General features: G+C 39.7%; 2 protein-coding genes across 2 annotated transcripts in view; both read left to right on the top strand.

Moving 5' to 3' along the window:
• The window catches only part of LOC113076608 (uncharacterized), a gene marked incomplete at its 5' end in the record, with an annotated part of 52,339 nt that extends 35,399 nt beyond the window's left edge, over nt 1–16,940 (top strand). The window contains 5 exons of the mRNA XM_026249299.1: nt 742–780; nt 1,066–1,318; nt 1,398–1,543; nt 16,369–16,648; nt 16,745–16,940. Coding sequence (XP_026105084.1) covers nt 742–780; nt 1,066–1,318; nt 1,398–1,543; nt 16,369–16,648; nt 16,745–16,907 — 881 coding nt within the window. The remainder of the gene's footprint in view (nt 1–741; nt 781–1,065; nt 1,319–1,397; nt 1,544–16,368; nt 16,649–16,744) is intronic.
• A 160-nt stretch (nt 16,941–17,100) lies between these two features.
• LOC113076610 (fucolectin-like) lies at nt 17,101–17,839 on the top strand (the record flags this gene model as incomplete). The annotated part of the gene is made up of 3 exons (XM_026249300.1): nt 17,101–17,387; nt 17,485–17,624; nt 17,748–17,839. Coding segments are annotated over exons 1-3 (519 nt in total), but the record flags the coding sequence as incomplete, so codon positions are not given.
• Nucleotides 17,840–22,190: the final 4,351 nt, after the last annotated feature.

Here is a 22,190-nt window from a genome sequence, read left to right as displayed (position 1 = left end):
ATCTTACTTTACAAATATTTTTAATTCTGATTTATTCAGTTACATTCCACATACCCAGTCATACAAGTTATATGAAGAATACAAAGTATTTCAGGAAAATTTTATATTCAACATATGCAATTCATATGTGTACATTATTCCTCCATTACATCATATGTATATTTGGAGGCAAAAAAACAAAAACAAAAAAAACACTATAACATAAGTGTTTAGGGCAGTCCTTAGATCTGGGTCAGGTGAAGAGAAGAACCAATCGCAGCCTCCAACAAATTATCTCCAGGAACCACCCATCTGAAACACAAACATACACAGAGAGAACACAAGAGGGCAGAATGGAAACAACCAACAAATGACTTCGGCTCATAACAACTGGTGTTGTGCCGAATTCTGCACCCTGCCAGATTCTGCATCTCCTAGTATTGGTAGGATTAGGAGTAGATGTGGGGGAGGGGTTGGGGTAGGGGTGTGGTTGGGATTAGGCATTCTGGTATTGATTTCAATGAGGGAATGCATAATCTGACAGGAATGCAGAATTTAGCACAACACCAGCTGTGCTGACAAGATGTGTGTGACAAGTGCATGTGATTGTTCGTGCAGCACTATTTAGATTAAAGTTTTTTTTTTTTGCAACAATATCAAAGGGAATTGAATTAAAAATGTAACAAATAATAATAATAAATAAATGCAAATATTGACAGATTTTATAAAACCTGATTCTACTCACAAATGTCCTTTCCACAGGGTTTTTATTGATTGAGGGAATGGCAAATGGAAAAGAAGGCAAGAAGCATTCATTTTATTTAAATCTTTTCAAATATAAAAGTTCTTAGAAATGTTAAAGTTCTTAGTAATTACATTATCTGACTAGCTGGATAGCCGTTCGTTCTTTTGCCTGTTAGTTTCAAAAATCTCTGCCATTTTTACACCCTTAATTTTTGACATTGCTAATAAGTAATGAAGATTACTTTGAGATTATGCTTTAAAAATCCCCTTTGAGATCTAATGCTTGATGAGAATAAAATGATGGTGAATTCTTACTGGCCTTTATTCTTGAAACATTTTCAGAGAACGCAGCACTTTGGGGTAAAACTAGTGAGTCATCAGATTATGGATTCTGGCTACCTACTCATGCTATTGATGGATTGTTAAACACCTGGGCCCACACCAAATTAGAGACTGACCCCTGGTGGAGAGTGGACCTACTGAAAGTCTACAGAGTGAACAGAGTCACCATCACCAATAGATTTGACTATGCTTCTAGGATTAACGGGGCAGTGATTCGTATTGGAAACTTTCTGGACGTTTACAGCAACACCGTGTGAGGATTTATTTGACTATTTTTATCCTAGCACTGCAGATGAACAAAATCAAATAACAAACAATTTTTTTCTCTGTAGATGCGGTGTGATTTCCACTCTTGCGGACAGTGCCACAGCCACTTTCTCATGCGGTGGGATGGTGGGACGTTACGTGGTTATTCACCTTCCTGGAGACGAAAAGTTTCTTACCCTTGCTGAAGTTGGAGTCTACGGGTATTTGGCAGGTAATTCATTATTGTATAGCACTTTTCAATATGTTATATTATGTGATTGCAGAAGGTCTGGGACTGCCCAAGAGGCCATATGATTGACAGGTAAACCAACCAATCACATTTCTTATTATGCCGTGTCATGTTTAGCATCGAGAAAATCAGATGTTCAGCCAGAGGTCCATGGGCATGATGTCTGAGGCTGAGACTAGCTATTCCCAAACATTATATTCAATTAATAGATTAAATCATATGAAATTGCTGTATATTCATCAGATAAGCATAATAAACACTGGATGCTCAACATATGTATCACAAATGACAAAGTGCTCATTCTGAAATCTGAAAACAAAAAATGTATGCTTTGTATAAACATATACATTAATTAATCTTATACAATTTATATCTGTACCAGATATGTTCATGTGCCTTTTTTCTGCATAATTACATAAAGAAATAAAGGCATACCGGTAATATACGTGGGGAATATGCGGGCATCAATATAGCAAAAAACAATTCACACCGTACAACAATGATTGTTTTTACATTATTATTATTATTATTATTATTATTTAGTTTGGCTAGGTGTATACGTTAATAAAACACATTCAAATTTTTCAAATTCAAATTTTGTTCTGAGAGTGGAAGTCTCACCTGATTTGAAATTTCCCGTCTCTGTTTCAAGTCAGATTTACATATTTTCAGAGACGATAATATAGAGTGAAAACTATGAAAATTGGTTTAAAAAAGCAGATGACACCATAGTTTCTAGGGATGCACCAATACCACTTTTTCCAGTACTTGACCAAAACCGATACTTTAAATTTGCCGATATAGGATACTTGCCGATACAAAGTACTGATACCAATATATTTTTATTGCATTTGTAAATAAATTTAAATATTAGGTACAGAAACCAAGAGAGTATGCATAATGTTAGCTGGTTAACTTAATCTAATATATATTGATGGAGAGGCATGTAATGGATTATATATATATATATATATATATATATATATATATTTTTTTTTTTTTTTTTTCAAACTGTCAATACTTATTATTATTATTGACTACAGTAAAATGCATATATGCACATTGTACATCCCTGTACATCTTAATATTTAAGACTACAGTTTACACTCATGCACATTATTTTGCGTTCTATATTTAATTCTACAATATACATTTTTTATATTCTATTCTTATATTTTTATTGTTTACTTTTATTTCATTCTTACATAGCTTTATTTATGTATATTTTCATCTGTGTTGTTTTCTTTAATAATTGCACTGTCCATGGAGCGGACCTGACTCACATTTCACTGCTGGTTATATATGCTATATATAATTTTGTATGTGACGAATAAAAATCTTGAATCTTGAATCTTAACCAGGCAACCCTTAGCCTTAATTTCTGTCTGTAGTCTCCTGGGCATGCTGTCATCCATGCTGTCATAATATTTTTTGGTCCCAAATTTGTATCAGTTTTACTAGTTGTGGCTTTGGAATATGAATCCAAAACAATGAAAAAATCATTTTTTTTTTAAATCATGAAATTATATCTGGTCTAGTTTGACTGTATGTCCTTTGGTTGTTTTCACACTTAATTATGCCCATTAAATGTGTTTTACAAGTTTGTGTTATTTCTACTGTTCTTTTTTAATTTACATTTTTTACTTTTTAATTTCATCTTTAATTTAACGGAGCAGCAGAGGAATAATGGTTAATGACTTTTTTTTTATTAGAGTGGCTCCATTGCAGTGGCTTCGCTGTAATAATGCAGGAAACCACTCGTTATAAATCTCCTAACTGTGATATTTTCAGAAATAGAAAGTTGCATTTTTTTCATCTTAAACGTGCTGCGATTTATATTCCAAAGCTACTCATATAATGAAAAAACCCTCAAGCAAGCAAAACACTCGACAAGGACCTGTCATAATTTAACCTTTGTATGGTGTTTGGGTCTGTGAGACCCATTTTCATTTTTGTCATAATCGCAGGTGTCATCAATCAGAGGTCCACTGGCCTCGCTCCATTCCCACAGCTCTCGGCCCCGCCCCACTCATCACACTCAGACTCATTGGACAGTGCAAACATGGTACATGTGGATTTCTTGGTGGGTAAATGCAGAGTAACACCACGGAAACCTGTGACCATCCCTCGTTTGGATCTCACTTAGCTGTTTAGGCTGACGTCATGCTGAAGAAGGAGTTGCAAATTCCATAGGAAGATTCAGTCTTTTGGACTGACAGCACAACTGGCCTCAATTACATTAAGAATGAGGAAAAAAGGTTTCATACATTTGCCACTAACAGAGTGTCTTACATAAGAGAGATCAAAATCGTGCAGATTATATTTCACTAGTTCACGCTTACATATAATTAGCTGAGGTATGGTATGCGTATTTGGCGTGCTGTCCGGGGAAGGGCTCCGAGCTCGGGAATTGCCCGAACCTAGAGTACCCCCCCCCCTTCCCCGTATATTGTAAAGTGAACTTGAAGTGAGGAGATGGGGTGGAGGAGGGATGCTGATAAACCGTCAATGGATAGAGGTAAGTCAGCGATATTTATACTGTGGGATTGATTACTTGATTGTGGTCCACCTGTGATGATTAGGCTAAGTATCTGACGCGCTCCTCCCGAATCTTCATTGATAATTACATTTCACTAGTTCACGCTTACATATAATTAGCTGAGGTATGGTATGCGTATTTGGCGTGCTGTCCGGGGAAGGGCTCCAAGCTCGGGAATTGCCCGAACCTAGAGTACCCCCCAAAAAGGCAAATGTACAAGAGGACAGCCGCCAGTTTAAAGAATGCCCCCCCAAAAAAGCAGAGTACTGGCGGGGGCTGATTTGGTTTCTGAGAAGTCATCTCGTTGGCAGGCTGGAAGGGCCTACGTACTCCGGAGGGAGCGACTTGGGAGTTGGGAGAGTAGGCCCTACCGGCTGCAGCTAGTGAACTACGTGTTGTTGGCGCCCGGTCGGTAGGGCTCGGGCCGATGCTCAACTGGAGCTTTTTGGCGTTGGAACGGTGAGCCCTACCGGCCGATGAGGAGGAGCGGCATGGTTGTGGTGCCCGACCGGGAGGACCCGAGTTGCCTCGACCGGAATAGGTCACGGTGTCGGCGTACGGTGGGGGCCTCTAACTCAGAACATCGAACGGGTAAGCCTCGCCAGACGGGGTTAAAAGATGTGAGAGTAGCTGAGGGTAGGTTTTTTTTTTTTTTTTTGCAGGATTTGGTGAGAGGACGAAACTCGTAGCGTCGGACGGTTAAGCCTCGCCTACCGTCAAATGGAAAGGTAAGTTGTGTGGCCGAGAGACTGTTACCGACGTCCGAAGGGAGCACACACATCGAACGGGTAAGCCTCGCCGACCGTAGAGTGGAAACGTAAAGCAAGTCTGTCCAGGAGGCTCTCACCAGCGTACGAAAGGAGCACACACATCGAACGGGTAAGCCTCGCTGACCATAGAAAATGAAAAGGTAAGGTTGTCTAACCGGGAGGCTCTCGCCGGCGTCCGAAGGGAGCACACGCATCGAACGGGTAAGCCTCTCCGGATGGCGGACAGAAAAGGTAACGATAGGTGGCCAGGAGGCTCTTGCCAGCGTCCGGCGGGGACAAAACTGGGTGAGCCTCGCAGGCCGTAGGATGGAAAAGGTAAGTTTGTGTGGTCGTTAGGCTGTCATCAGCGTTTTAAGGGAGTTTGCTACTCCCGGCAAGAGACGGGTTAGCCTTGGCGACCATAGGAAGGAAGGAGAGTTTATTGTGTGTTTGGTACTTGCAGCATTTGAACAGCTTGCTTGTAGGTTTGTAACCTAAACCACGCGGTAAGGTCGTGGTTGGCTGGCCAGGAGGCTGTCGCCAGCGTCCGATGGGAGCACTCGCATCGGACGGGTAAGCCTCACTGGCCGAGGGTGGAAAAGGTCAGGTTGTCTAGCCGGGAGGCTCGGACCGACGTCCGATAGGAGCTTAGCTCCAGGAATCGAACGGGTAAACCTCTCTGGCTGAAGGACGGAAAAGGTTGTCCGGCCGGGAGGCTCTTACCTTCGTCCGACAGGAGCTTAGCTCCCGGATAGAACGGTTAAGCCTCGCTGGCCAAAGGACGAAAAAGGTAAGGTTGTCTAGCCGGGAAGCTCTCACCTACATTCAATGGGAGCCCTGACTCCGTGCATTGGATGGGTAAACCTCTCCGTACGTAAGACAGAATGGCAAAGCAGGTAGCCGGGGGCTTTCACCTACGTCCGAAGGGAGTGTGAGCTCCTGGCAACGAACGGGAAAGCCTTGCTGGCCGCAGAATGGAAAAGGTGAGGTTGTCTGGCCGGGAGGCTCTCGTCAGCATCCGATGGGAGCTCAAGCTCTTGGCATCGAAGAGAGAAGCCTTGCCGGCCATAGGATTGAAAAAGGTAAGGTTATCTGGTCGGGAGGCTATGGCCAGCATCCAGTGTCTTTTTATTTATTATTTATTTATTTATTTATTTATTTATTTTCTATATTTATTTGTATTTTTATTTATTATAATTTGCGACACTAGATGGGTAGTCTCTCCGGCCATCGGAGGGAAAATTGAGATTGTTTTATCTGCGAAGAGCCCGTTAGTGTTCGGCGAAAGCGTAACTTGCGGTATAGAATGGGTACATCTTGCCATCGGAGGGAAAATTTATTTGGGCTGCAATGTACTCATTGGTGTTCGATAGGTAAATGTCGCGCTTTTTTTTTTTTTTTTTTTTTTTTTTTTGGGGTTAATCAGCCTTTTTTAATCGGGTAAGCTTCGCTGGTGGTCGGATGGAAAGTCCAAGATTGATTAAGTGGGAAAGCATCTGGCAGGATTTTAATATTTGCGTTGTCAAACGAGTAAGCTTTGCTGATAGTTGAATGGAGAAGGCAAAGGTTGGTTCAACCGGGAGCCCTCTTGCAGCGCCTGGCAGGGAGTTCGATACTAAGGATGATTTATTTGTCTACGAGGGTAGACGCTGTGAGGCTTACTTGGATAATTGTTTAGCAAATCCAATGAGCTGCTTCCGATAATGAGTCCGAAAAAATTTTGGTGCAGTCATAGTATCCGAAATTAAGCGTGCAAAAATAAATTAGGATTTCCTGTGCCAGTGTACCCCAAATGGGTGCCATGTATCGGCGATGTGGTCATTGTCAGCACGTGAGATCGATGGTACATATCGATGATGTAATCGTGCATGGGTGGAGTAAGAGAAAGATTCTTTATACTGTCTGAACTTACTATTTACCATTTTGACCATGCAGGTGCACGAAAAGAGTCACTGCTGCGGCAGTGGGGAGAACGGGAAAGGCTCCTGCGGGAGCAGACACTGCTGCGGCAGTGGGGAGATACGGGAAAGGCTCCTGCGGGAGCAGACACTGCTGCGGCAGTGGGGAGATACGGAAAAGGCTCCTGTGGGAGCAGACACTGCAGCGGCAGTGGGGAGATACGGGAAAGGCTCCTACGGGAGCAGACACCACAGCGGCGGTGGGGAGATACAGGAAAGGCTCCTGCGGGAGCAGACACTGCAGCGGCGGTGGGGAGGTACAGGAAAGGCTCCTGCAGGAGCAGACACTGCAGCGGCGGTGGGGAGGTACAGGAAAGGCCCCTGCGGGAGCAGACACTGATGCGGCAGTGAGGAGGTACATGAAAGGCTACTTGCTTCGGCTGCTGTAGATGTTGGCTGTGGGAAGAGTAAAAAGTGTTAGTAATATTTGATGGGGCAAGCTAAAAATGGATGGGTAGCCTACTGTGTTACCAGCTTAGCAATTTGTTGCCTGATTTGACAATTCCTCAGGCATTGTCCACCTTATTATGTTCCTGTTGGAAAAGCATCTTTCCTCTCATTTGGCCTCCGGGCTCTTTAGACGGACTCCCGAGTGGATACGATTGGAACGCTGTTTTCATGTTGTATTATGGACTGTGGAAACAGAGGCTTTTGGAAACGATTGAGCATGTTTAGTCTTGTAAGGCGTTGTACCGAAAGACATGATTATAGCAGTAACGTTAACCCCTTACAAGACACCCCCCATTTTTGGCATGGAGGCAGAATAATAGATTACCCAAAATAAAGATGTTTCTGTTCATGATTCTTTCTGACTAGATCCATGATCAACATTTGTCCACGAGCTAACACTTTGACGTTTACCGTTCAGGAATAGGAATAGTTTTCCTGACATGATGGAAAATTAATCACTGGAATTATGTTTTATCGAAATATTGGTCAGATATAAAAGCCAAAGTCTTTGGACTTCAATTGATGCGCGGCTTATCCAGATCAAGTAAGAGAGTGATGTTTAACGTGCTGTGAAAACGAAACATAGACTGGGGCCGTTGGCGATGCTTGCAGCAAATGGGTTAACGGCAGTTATGTGCTATTTGCTTCCAAGTGGTTTCTAAAGAGATTTACTTTCCGGTTTTCCGTATTACTGTCCTTAAAAGGCGATGGTAATTTTACTCATGCTTGCTATCCTGCATCAAAACACGAGGGCAGATGCGTTTTAGATTAATTTTGAGTGATCACGCCAGTGAATGGTAAAATAGGTCCCTAAATGATTTGGTCCTACCAGAAGACTTGCATGGAAATGAACATTTTTAAATTAAATTAAGCATTTAGCAGGCGCTTTTATCCAGAGACTTAAGTTTTTTTTTTTTTTTTTTTTTTTTGAACTTATGTCTGTATCATTTCGCCGAGGTTTAAACGTGCGCGGTAAGGCGAATGTAACAATAATAATAATGATAATAATAATGCATATTTGTAGGAACAAACGCCAAAAGCAATACAACAATTCATTAAAGACAGACAGTCTTGAATAAATGTGACTTAATCAACAAAAATCGCCCAACATAGGTGCATATCTGACGTGCAGAAGAAGTACATTCCATAGCGTAGGGGCTTTATATGAAAAGGCTCTTTCCCCCATGGTCTTTAGCTCACATTATGGCTGGTGAAGTGAAGAGTTAGTAGAGCGAAGAGAGCGTGATGGAATTATCAGGACTGATGAGTTCACAAAAATACTCAGGTGCAGTCCCATGAAGTGCCTAGTATGTTAAGATAAGAATTTTAAAATCAATTCTCATGTTTACGGGAAGCCCGTGTAATTGTGAAAGAACCGGTGTAATGTGTTCGCGAGGAGAAGTCCAAGCGTGCGGCAGAATTTGTATACTGAAGCTTGCTCAACGATTTAGCTGGAAGGCCTGAGAAGCAATAATCTAACCTAATGCCTTTGGCTTCGTGGTTAAAAAGTGGCATCATCATCCGACGGAACGGTGTATCTGTAGTCCAAATCTATGCGGAATCCACACCCCGGATCAGCGGGTGGCGGTAATGCACCTTTACGTTGGTTTGCCAAAACCGCCATAAAACACTACTAGAAGAAGACGGAACTACGTCAAGACGTAGTTTAACAAAACTTTAGCCGCAAAACTGCTTTTAGATGCAACACTTTGAATGCAAACTGCCGTAAAAATCCAATGAAGAAAAAGAAGAACCTGTTTTTAGCGTCTTCGCCTGGAAATGTATTAGTCTGCGCCGCTAGAGGAAGCGGCCTCAAACTGCCACTCGGCCGGAACGCCGTGGTGAAAGACTGAGCCGTGGTTGGATTCTTTCTGCTGCAATCCAGCGCTCGACGAGAGCTCGGTCTCGGGCGGCGCGATCGTGTATCGAGCAGGCGAGCTCGGAGTTGCACGGTCTATTGGCCACGATGTGTGGCTTGGCGAGGATAGCAGCTGTCGCGATGACGCTTAATGCTGCTCAACGGCCGTGTTTGGCTGGGTAGAAATGATCTCGGGCCCGGCAAAAGCAGCAGGTCTCATAAATCCCCTGTGTAGCACTCTTCGTTGGTACGAAAATTGGGTCTGTGATAAGGTGACTGACGAGGCGAACCAGCATGCTGATAAACCGTCAATTGATAGAGGTAAGTCAGCGATATTTATACTGTGGGATTGATTACTTGATTGTGGTCCACCTGTGATGATTAGGCTAAGTATCTGACGCGCTCCTCCCGAATCTTCATTGATAATTACATACCTTGTGGGTTGAAAGTGGAATATTCAATAAGCAAATAATAATGGTCCCAGTTTTCCCTTGAAGCTGAGTGATATACAGTTCCCCACAATTGATTTGACTTTGACTAACGATGACCCAGAAGCAAAAAAAAGGAGTTAAAGGTAAATGCTGTGGTCTTGCAGAATGGACAAAATGGCACAAGTCAACTTCTCTATTGATTCTCAGAATGGAAACGTCTGAAAGTTGCAATTGCCTGGATTTTGAAACTGCAGAAACTTCTGTTGAAGTTGAGCCATAAACGAAATGAGTTGTTTTTGGAGCAGATTGACGGTGTTGCTGTAAACTGTAAATGCAAAACTGCAGGAATGTAAAGCCTCTCTGGACAAAGATTGACCGTGAAAGATCTGTATAAGGCTGAGATTAGCATCATTTGGTTCAGCCAAAAGTAACAATTTCAAGAAGAAAATGCTGAGCTCAAGGATGGAAGTATTTTTGTTAAAAGAAACAATTCTGTCTATAATTTGAACCTCATGTTGCATGGTGGACTGCAGCTAGTGGGAGGAAGACTTGGTAAATCAGATATGCCACGTGAAAGTAAACATCCCATCTTGTTATCGAAAGATCTGCATGTTTGTCACATCTCATACTTTGAGACATTCATGAGCAATTGGCTCATTGTGGCAGAAATCGGATACTTTCCAAGCCCCAGTGCAAGTACTGGATAACAAATGTCGACTCTGTTGCAAGAAATATAATTTCCATGTGTGTCATCTATAGATGTGGGAAAGTTAGTTGAACGTCAGATGGCAGACTTTCCATTGGAAAGGATCACCCCTGATTTACCAACTTTTACTAATGTACAGTATGGCTCCTGCCAATTCTCTCAGGGGGGCAGATGTTTGCTTGATTAAAGAGGATAGGATAGGACCCATTCAAATGATAAATTAATTAAATGATCTTGGAATGGAAGTCAATGAGAGCACTTGGGGTGATTCTCAGTCTCACAGAAATCACCCAGAAAGGAGTGGTACTACACAAAAAATGACTCCACACTGATTGGACTATTTAGACGCTGAACAAACAGTCTAGAATAGTGAAAGCTAGCGTAACTCTGTGGTTGAATGTGAAAGAAAACAATCCCTCCCTTTCGTTCCTTGATAGTGCTTTGCCCAATCACCCTAATAGAGAAACCACCCCCTGCACACACAGCAGTGAACACACACTCACACACACACACCCTGTGAATACACACCCAGAGCAGTGGGCATTATTTATGCTGTGGCGCCCAGAGAGCAGTTGGGTGTTCAGTGCTTTGGCTCAAGAGCACCTCAGTCGTGGTATTGCCAGCCCGACACTCAAACACAGGGGAAGTCGTGGCCTAATGGTTAGAGGGTTGGACTCCCAATCGAATTCAATTCAATTCAATTCAAGTTTATTTGTATAGCGCTTTTTACAAAATAAATCGTTACAAAGCAACTTTACAGAAAATTATGTTTCTACAATATTTAGTAGTAGCTAGTAGTTTGTGCACATTTGACAGGATTTTTGAAAAAAAAAAATAATAATAATACAAGACGTAGTCAGCTAGACGATGAACTATCAATATTATTAATTAAGCTATTATATGATTCAGTCACACATTTAGCAATAATTGTTAGTTCTGTTTGTTGATTCAAGGTTAGCATCATCTGGGGTCCTCTGAGGGTCAGCATCATCTCTTCTCAGGTGTTCTGGATCCAGACTGGAGCTTGTGTAAATCCTATTCACCACGGAATGTAAATCCCGTGCCGAAACATAGAAACAAAATACAGACATCATTAGCATAGCTGCTGATCCAACAAAGTAAAATTAGTTTAACCCAAGCTAATGAATAAAAATGCACCTTTGAACAGATGCAACTACACTCACAATTAAAAAGATACATTATTCGAATGCTTGGCGAAAGAGATGTGTTTTTAATCTAGATTTAAACAGAGAGAGTGTGTCTGAACCCCGAACATTATCAGGAAGGCTATTCCAGAGTTTGGGAGCCAAATGAGAGAAAGCTCTACCTCCTTTAGTGGACTTTGCTATCCTAGGAACGACCAAAAGTCCAGCGTTTCGTGACCTTAGGGTGCGTTATGGGTTGTAACGTGGTAGAAGGCTAGTTAGGTACGCTGGAGCTAAACCATTTAGGGCCTTATAGGTAAGTAATGATAATTTGTAACTGATACGGAACTTAATAGGTAGCCAGTGCAGAGACTGTAAAATTGGGGTAATATGATCATATTTTCTTGACCTCGTAAGGACTCTAGCTGCTGCATTTTGGACTACCTGTAGCTTGTTTATTGAAGAAGCAGGACAACCACCTAGAAGTGCATTACAATAGTCCAGTCTAGAGGTCATGAATGCATGAACTAGCTTTTCTGCATCAGAAACAGATAACATGTTTCGTAGCTTGGCAATGTTTCTAAGATGGAAGAATGCAGTTTTTGTAACATTGGAAATATGATTTTCAAAAGACAAGTTGCTGTCTATTATAACACCCAGATTTCTGACTGTAGAGGAAGTAACAGTACATCCGTCTAGTTGCAGATTGTAATCTACAAGATTCTGTGTAGTGTTTTTTGGTCCAATAATTAGTATCTCTGTCTTATCCGAATTTAATTGGAGAAAATTGTGTGTCATCCAATCTTTTACATTTTTAACACACTCTGTTAGCTTAGATAATTGGGAAGTTTCATCTGGTCTCGTTGAGATATATAGCTGAGTATCATCAGCATAACAGTGGAAGCTAATTCCGTATTTTCTAATAATATTACCAAGGGGCAACATATATATTGAAAATAGAAGGGGACCTAGGACGGATCCTTGTGGCACTCCATATTTTACTGATGATAAATGAGATGACTCCCCATTTAAGTAAACAAAATTGTAGCGATCGGACAGGTAGGATCTAAACCATCTTAGAGCCTGCCCTTGAATACCTGTATAGTTTTGTAATCGATCTACGGGTATGTCATGATCTATGGTGTCGAACGCAGCACTAAGATCAAGTAAGACTAGAAATGAGATGCAGCCTTGGTCTGACGCAAGGAGCAGGTCATTTGTAATTTTAACAAGTGCAGTTTCTGTGCTATGGTGGGGCCTAAAACCTGACTGAAATTCTTCATACAGATCATTTTTATGCAGGAAGGTGCTCAATTGAGCAGACACAACTTTCTCTAAAATTTTAGACATAAATGGAAGATTTGAAATAGGCCTATAATTTGCCAGTACACTAGGATCTAGTTTTGGTTTCTTAATAAGAGGCTTGATAACCGCCAGCTTGAATGGTTTTGGGACGTGTCCTAAAGATAACGACGAGTTTATGAAATTGAGAAGCGGTTCTTCGGCTACAGGTAACAACTCTTTCAGTAATTTAGTGGGTACAGGATCTAATAAACATGTTGTTGGTTTAGATACAGTGATAAGTTTATTTAGCTCTTCCTGTCCTATGGTTGTAAAGCACTGCAGTTTATCTTTGGGTGCGATGGATGAAACTGAAGTGTTAGATGTTGTAGAATCTACATTCGCTATTGTATTTCAAATGTTATCTATTTTATTAGAGAAGAAATTCATAAAGTCATTACTATTTAACGTTGGTGGAATATTTGAATCAGGTGGCGTCTGGTAATTTGTTAACTTAGCCACTGTGCTAAATAAAAACCTTGGATTGTTTTGGTTATTTTCAATGAGTTTGTGTATATGCTCTGCCCTAGCAGTTTTTAGAGCCTGTCTATAGCTGGACATACTGTTTTTCCATGCAATTCTAAAAACTTCTAAGTTAGTTTTTCTCCATTTGCGTTCAAGACTACGAGTTAATATCTTGAGAGAGTGAGTATTACTGTTATACCATGGTACAGTACGTTTTTCTCTAACTTTTTTCAATTTGATTGGGGCAACAGCTTCTAATGTATTAGAGAAAATAGTGCCCATGTTGTCAGTAATTTCGTCTAATTCGTGTGTATTTTTGGGTACAATTATCAGTTGAGATAGATCAGGCAGGTTATTTGCGAATCTTTCTTTGGTGGCTGGAACTCTGCCCAGACGGTATCGCTGCGACATATAGTTAATATCAGTTATACGCAGCCTGCACGATACAAGGAAATGGTCTGTAATATCATCACTTTGAGGTACAATATCTATAGCAGTAAGATCGATTCCATGCGATATAATTAAATCTAGTGTATGATTAAAACGATGAGTGGGCCCGGTGACATTTTGCTTGACTCCAAAGGAGTTTATTAGGTCAGTAAACGCAAGTCCTAATGTATCATTTGTATTATCAACGTGAATATTAAAATCTCCCATGATTAGCGCCTTATCAACTGTAACTAGAAGGTCTGAGAGGAAATCTGCAAATTCTTCTAGGAATTCTGTATACGGCCCTGGTGGTCTATACACAGTAGCCAGAGCAAGAGATACATTAGATTTCTTTTGCATGTCTGACAGAGTAACATTTAGCAGAAGTATTTCAAAAGAGTTAAACCTGTATCCTGTTTTCTGGGTAACATTGAGAATATCACTATATATTGTTGCAACACCCCCGCCACGACCAGTCTGACGGGGCTCATGCTTATAACAGTAGTTTGGTGGAGTAGACTCATTTAGATCAAAATAATCATTTGGTTTTAGCCAGGTTTCAGTCAAGCAGAGTAAATCAAAACTATTATCTGTGATCATTTCATTTACAATAACTGCTTTTGGTGCGAGTGATCTAATATTTATGAGCCCAAACTTTAAAAATTGTTTTTGTTCATTTACTTTACATTTTTCTGGTTTAATTACGATAAGATTTTTTCTAGATCCTACATTATATTTATATTTATATTTTGACCTCACTATTCGGGGAACAGACACAGTCTTAATAGGTTTTACAGCGCAAGTACCTTTAGCATTTAAGCGGTTGGAACAAAACTCATCATAATGGTTATTTGAGAATTGTCTTACTAGTCACATGGAGCGAAGTGTCCTGGAGATGTTGTCAGAGAGAAGCTCCGCTCCAATTCTGCTGGGGTGTAATCAGTGTTGCCAACTTCTTTCAATGGAAAGTAGCTAAACCCTGCCTGAAAAGTCACTAAATGTCACTAGATGACGTCATATGCTAATTAGCATATTCATGACGTAAGTGCGTCATATTATCTCGCCCTTTCTATGCTCATGTACTGCGTTTTAAGGCAGCCAAAATTCTCAATAAAAGTTTTTTATTATTATATTTTAATGTTTTTGTTGTCCGACAACGGAATTAATATTATAATGACTGAAACGCGGTCCATTAAGAATACATAACCAGCTCTCAAAGATGTTAATCTCTGCACTAAAATCCTATTCACGACATTGTCTAATTAAATCACATACACATAAGATTAAGATAATGATTGTACTGTGATTTTGTCTATACTTGTATGTAAAATAGAGTTAGAAGCAACAGAATATATTTTTTTAACAGAAAGTGCTGCTCTTTTCTGTCCGCTGAACATAGCAGAAGCAGATGCAGAGAGAGGGGCATGTGCGCACGCTGGGAGTGAGAGAGAGAGAGAGAGCTCGTGCGGCAGTACCGGAGAGTCTCAGAGACTAAATAAGGTCTGTCAAAAAAAGTTGCCAGATTTGTCGCTAGTCTCTTTTTTGGAAAAAAGTCGCTATGGGGGTCTGAAAAGTCGCTACGTTGGCAACACTGGGTGTAATCCATCAGCGCGAAACAGTCTAGGACGCTCCCAGAAAAGATTCCAGTTATTAACAAATAGCAGTTTCTGTTCTTTACACCATGACAACAACCATTCATTTAAAGCAAAAAGTCTACTGAACCTTTCGTGTCCTCGTCGATACGTGGGCAGTGGTCCTGACACAACGATCGTCGCCGCGGGCGTTGTGCTGCGAACCGTCTCGATCAGGCTGCGGGTTGTGAAGGGTTGTGAGTTCGAGTCTTGGGCCGGCAGGAATTGTGGGTGAGGAGAGTGCATGAACAGCTCTCTCTCCACCTTCAATACCACGACTTAGGTGCCCTTGAGCAAGGCATCGAAACCCCCAACTGCTCCCCGGGCGCCGCAGCATAAATGGCTGCCCACTACTCCGGGTGTGTGTTCACAGTGTGTGTGTGTGTGTGTGTGTGTACACTGCTCTGTGTGTGTGCACTTCGGATGGGTTAAATGCAGAGCACAAATTCTGAGTATGGGTCACCATACTTGGCTGAATGTCACTTCACTTAAAAAAAATAAATAAATTAAAAAAAAAAACACAACCCTAGGGTTAGGAGTCAAACTCTCTGCCTTGGGTAGGTTTGTCTGTCATCATGGACAGGTTTCTCACAGGAGTTCTGATAATGGAATGCATTTCATTGGCACTGGGTGGGAGCTAAGAGAGGCAATCATTGCATTAAAACAATGAAAAGATTAAAGGGAGTTTTAATCCACCTTCATGTTCTCCTGCTTTATGGCAGATCGCAGACTTATAAGTGCATTACCACCACCTATCTCTCAAGTGGAGCATTGACACTATATCTACAATCTCAGTTAGGAGTGTCAATGGTCCAACGGCAGTGGCTCACTGGAAAGATGAAACATCTTTACAATTCTGCGTGTATTTTTATGGCTCAAGTGGTAGAGCATTGCTTAGCAGGGCATGGTTCTGGGTTCGATTCCCAGGGAACACATGTTAGGTAAAAACTGTTGGCCTGAATGCACTGTTAGTCACTTTGGATAAAAGTGTCTGCTGAATGTATATTTTACTTTACAATTCAGAAATTTTTTTTCTCATTTACGCTTGTTCACATTGTGCACAAACATGGATCACAATTTTTTTGTTTTGTTTATAATTTCCCAGGAAATCGTGCAGTAGGAGCAGCCGCAATTCAGTCTTCAACATTTGCGGACTGGTTTGCTGAAAAGGCCATTGACAGTAATCGCGGCTTCCAGCAGTTAAATACAACATGCACCTCAACCCTTAATGAGTCTAACCCATGGTGGAGACTGGATCTGCTTGACGTTTATCGAGTTCGTGAAGTGGTCATCACTAACAGAAATGACAGCTATGCAGAACAAATAAACGGAGCGGAAATTCGCATTGGAAACTCTTTGGAGAACAACGGCAGCAACAATCCTATGTGAGAAACTTGAGCTTGAAAGAATGTGAGATATCAAGGACATATGTGAAGGATTCTGTGACTGTGTTCTCTAATTGTCTATCTCTCTGTCTATAGATGTGCTGTTATTTCTACTATTCCAGCAGGTGAGTCCTACAACTTTTCATGTAATGGGATGGTGGGACGTTACATGATTATTCGTATTCCTGGGGATCGTGAGATTCTTAGTCTTTGCGAGGTTGAAGTCTACGGATCCTTGGCAGGTAATTTATTGCTGTAGAGCTTTGAATTGAACTCTCTACATTCATATAGATTTAATGTAATCGCATGCCTCTCGAGAGACAAATAATCATAATTTATTCATTTTTGTTTGGCCAAAGTAGTTGATTACTCAACTTCAAGTCATTGTTCACTAATAGTCTTTGCCCTTGCTTGAAGCTTTATGCACTGAGATGCATCGTAACTTTTTTTTAATGCATTTTCTAGAAAATGTAGCAGTACTTGGTGCTGCTATACAGTCATCAACATCTGGGGTCTGGATTGCTGAAAATGCCATTGATCGAGGTCTCCAGCAGTTGTATACAGGATGTTCCTCAACACTCAGACAGACTAACCCATGGTGGAGGTTGGATCTGTATGATATTTACAGTGTTAACAGAGTGGTCATTACTAACAGAAACGACTGCTGTGCAGAACAAATAAACGGAACAGAGATTCGCATCGGGAACTCTTTGGAGAACAACGGCAACAACAATCCCATGTGAGGAACTTTGTTCAAAGAGCACTAGACATCGAGCACAAATATAGGATACGAGAGTATTGTTACACCTCTGTCATGTGCTTCTCTCTCTCTCTAGATGTGCTGTTATTCCTGCTATTCCAGCAGGTGAGTCCTACAGCTACTCATGCGGTGGGATGGAGGGACGTTACGTGAACTTAATCATTCCTGGAGACATGAAGTTACTCACTATGTGTGAGGTGAAGGTCTATGGAGAAGGTAAATCGTTAATAGTGTTATTTACTGAGTAAATAGTGTGCAGGGTCTAAAATATATTTTCAATATTTCATTGTTAAATTAAGTCTTTTTTTATGGATATTCATATATGAATGTATTTTTTAGGTCCTTGTTTAAAAAAAACGTTTGTAAAAATTCAGTTTAAATCCAGCAATGATTTGACCAACCCTACAATGAGAGGAAATGTTCTGAAACAGGTGAGAGAAAGAAATCAATTCAACCCTCATTATTAATGTAAAATACGAGTAGTTTTTCTTTCTGCTTTTGGAGATTTACATGGATAACTAAAATTGTACCTATTTATGGAATTAGTGCTACAATTATTTGTATGTATCATTGTAGATTTAATTCATCATTTGTTTATTAAATGTTGTCATTTATATATTGTTGTAATAGTAATCATGTAGAAACCAAATTTGTCTCATAACCTGACATTGCTCTAAAGTTGCTTCCTGGGAATATTATGAACATGTTTTAATCTGGGATTAGAGTGACATTTAAAAATGAAGATTTGAATTCATCAGCATAAATCACTTTAGTATTAACATGTTGTTTTCAGTTGGGATCTGCTCTAGCAGCTAGAGGACTGACAGATGTGATTCTGCATTGGTCTCAAACCCCTAATCGGGTGATCAAGAAAGTGAATGCAGCTAATCCAAAATGTGAGTCTGTTCTCTCAACTGTACAAACACTTATGAAATAAGGAATGATGATAAAAACCATGTGATGTAATGAACAGAAATGTTTTATTTACAGGTCATTGAAGTAGGGGAAATGAATACTCTGGAAATCAACACTGCATAATTCACTACATTGATATTCATTAAAGATTATATTTTCATATTCATTAAAGATATATTTCATTCAAATTACACTGACTGAAATTTCTTCATGTTTAAAATGTAAATACTTTTAAAGCACTTCTGCTTACTTCCCTGAATAATTCAAGTAAAACTTTCTTGTGTAATTATGTATTGTCAGCAAATAAAGGTAGCAATAAATACTGTATAGTTAAACTTAACATGACAGTTTTCTGTATATTCACTGCCAATATAGATTTTTTTTTTTTTATGTTTAAAATCTATAAATTGTCATTTTAATTGTTTTGATGTTCTTGTTTTATTAAATTTCCTTTCATGAAATGTTGTTGTTCCTTTGGAGCTGTAATAAGATCTAAGTAGTAGATGAACGGAATCACACCCTCGCTAAATCGCTAGAAGATCGCTTAATCTGGAAAGCATCTGCTGTGTACAAATATCTGACAAATGTCTTTAAGGTGTCAGTTTTACATATGTTTTAAATCATAAAAAAAACGAAATACATGTAAGGATCTTCTCTTTTCAGGGGTGTAGATTACGTAGGGGACGTGCACCCACTTTTAATATCACGTAAATTCGTCCCCCGCACTTTTTTGGCAAGCGTGTTCACACAGAGGTTTTCAAGAGCCAGTGTGAATAAATATAGTTTTAAATTCAAAGGATAGTCTTTGCATGATCTGATGTTTTATTCGGACCCAGAGTAAAGCGAGATGAACATTGTGGAGCGTTAAAACACTCTTGCAGTGTGTGTTTCATTCATACTCGAAGACAGAGGGCGCTCTTGCGCAGAAAGTTTTACTAGGAAATTCCTAATATAAACAAAAGCATCCTGCTATTGTTGTATGAAAACAGTTGTTTTCACAGAAATACAGAAATGTTTGGAAACATGAAGACATTAAACATGATTGTGACAATATATGGTGTATTTGTGTTTTTCAAGTCATCTCCAGATAAAGTATATGATCAATGCAGTGCTAATTGACAAAGCATTTATTACGGTATAAATTAAAAAAATATTAATTAAAGCTGCAGTTGGTAACTTTTGAAGCTCTAGCGGTTAATAAACAGAACTGCTTGCGTGTTGTGGAATGACATCGTAGCCGGATCTACTTCTCTCTGTTTATGTCTATGAAGAATCACAAAGGTACTGGGTTACTCCGCCGCGGTATCCCTGAAGCAATCTAAAATAGTCTGAATATAAACACTTATTACAGGCGCACCCTAAAGAAAGCATCCCGAAAAATGGAGCGCAGCTGGAGGAAAACAAAACTAGCGGTATTTCATATTGCTTGGCGGGAAAGTAACATATCCTACAGAAAAGCATTAACAACTGGTAGATCTGATTACTTTTCTTTTCTTTTAGAAGAAAACAAACATAACCCCATGTATTTATTCAATACATTGGCTAAATCAACGAAAAATAAAGCCTCAACAAGTGTTGACATTTCCCAACATCACAGCAGTAATGACTTTATGAACTAGTTTACTTCTAAAATCGATACTATTAGAGATAAAATTGCAACCATTCAGCCGTCAGCTACAGTATCACATCAGACAGTGCACTATAGACCCCCTGAGGAACACTATAGACCCCCCCCCTGGTAATTATAGATGTGGTAAGTGTGCCCAGTGTGCGTTCACACATAAATGTAAATCGTTTAGTCATCCACGCACTGGTCGTGACATTCTGATACGGGGTACCATTACCTGCGCTTCCACTCATGTAATTTATCTAATTCGTTGCCCTTGTGGTCTAGCATACGTGGGTAAAACATTCAGACAATTACGCACTCGTATTAGTGAACATCGCAGTAACATTCGTACTGGAGATATGCGCAGTCCTATAGCGTCTCATTTTAGACAAGCAGGCCATAACGTCAGCGTTTTACAGTATATCGGTATAGAAAAGGTAACAAAGCCCTCAAGAGGAGGAGATTATGATAAGAAATTATTACAGAGGGAAAGTTTCTGGATTTATACTTTAAATACATTGTCACCTTTAGGGTTGAATGAGGATTTTGATATTAAGCCATTTTTATAGGGATTCAAGGTGTCTTTGTAGCTTGTATCTGTTGCATGATTTGTTTTTGTCACATAATAAACATGACTTGTACAGTATGTGTCACATGACTTGTATTTGTCACATGATTGCTCGAATGTGCCTAATTAAGGTGATCACCTGTGTCTATTTAAAGTTGACTTCACCTTATATTGATACTGTGCCTGATGAAGACCTGAAGGTCGAAACGTTGCTTGAGCTCAATTAAATTCCTCTGGAGCAGTAGTTCTCAGTGTGCAGACTTCATTTTTTTATTTGATTATAGTATTCAGTTGTCTTGCACCTGCATCCTATTTGGATGTTTGGGATGTTTACACCATTTGTGTGTTATTGAGTCTAAGGTGCTATACCAACCCATAGTTGGGTTACAAGTTGGGTTATTTTTAACATAACATTTTTTAGTGTGTATTTACATGAACTACGTTCAAATAAAGTTTTTACCATTTTTTAAAAATACAACAACGCATCAGCCTTTAAATAGCTTTTTTAGAGCTGTTTCCATGGTAACCTTTGTAAACAACGCTGCTGTGCTTATATACACTGATTTGTTACGCATTGCACAAAGGGAGGATGGAAACAAATGCAATCTGAACTTTTTTGAAGTCATTCGGTTTCCTATTATGCATTCAGACAAGTAATGCAATCAAATATTCTTTCATCCAATTTCTCTCAGCAGTCTGCCTTCAGTCATTTTTTTCTACACAAAACGAAACTACGTATTGCTCCCCTGCGTGAGACTCTTAATACCTTTGATTAAAGCTGAACTGTATTTACTGTGAGTTTTTCAAATCACGATAATCTAATGTGGGTTTAGTGATAATTATAATACACATTGGGATTATTAAAAAAAACCTCATTGCCGACTTTGAGCTACCTAAACCTTGGTAAACACAAATTAACCAATGTTTTGCTACACTAACCACAGTGTACCATGGCATTTGAAGAAAAACTTTTTGTTTTTGTCAAAGTTTTGTAAGGAAAAAAATATGACTCTTGTTCACATTAAGCTTTTTCTATAAAGATATTGTAATGCTGTAGTTATTTGTGTACTAATTTTGACATTTAGGCAATTTAGAAAGAATCGTTTTGTTAAATGCTTAGTATTAAATTCATGTGAGAGACAGAGAGATATCATAATGCTGTCTTATAAAATAAATAAAAACACCTTCACCTCATCCTGTAGTGCATAAGTGTCTATGCAAATGTTGGAGAATTGAGGATATATGGTTTGCAAAAAATGGATGCCACTAATGTGTTTGATTGATTTTATGTAATTAATTCATGCATTCTAGAACTTTTAAACTACACTAAGCATAGGGAACGTAAACAAGACTTTACATAACTTTTAAAAACAGTAAGAAATGGAGGAGCTCTGATGTCCTAATGTAAGGTCAACAATGGATAAAGAACATTTACATTTAAGTTTTGTGTGTATGTTTGACAGTTGCTCACTTGATGCTTATTTATTTGTGTGTGTTTTTGCAGCTGACAGAGAATGTGACAGAAGGGTGGAGAGATGAGGTATGTCATGTGATACACATTTAAATGTGCCATCCTCTATAAAATCTATGAAATGCACACTCTCCATTCTAAGAGAAAGACAGACGCCTTTAAAGAACCATGCTTAAGCTTTACAGGATCCTCTGGAATTTACTGGGTAAAGTACAACAT

The sequence above is a fragment of the Carassius auratus genome, unplaced genomic scaffold (genome assembly GCF_003368295.1).
Source record: "Carassius auratus strain Wakin unplaced genomic scaffold, ASM336829v1 scaf_tig00020813, whole genome shotgun sequence".
In the NCBI taxonomy this organism is placed as follows: domain Eukaryota; kingdom Metazoa; phylum Chordata; class Actinopteri; order Cypriniformes; family Cyprinidae; genus Carassius; species Carassius auratus.
This window is presented reverse-complemented; position numbering and strand designations above follow the sequence as displayed.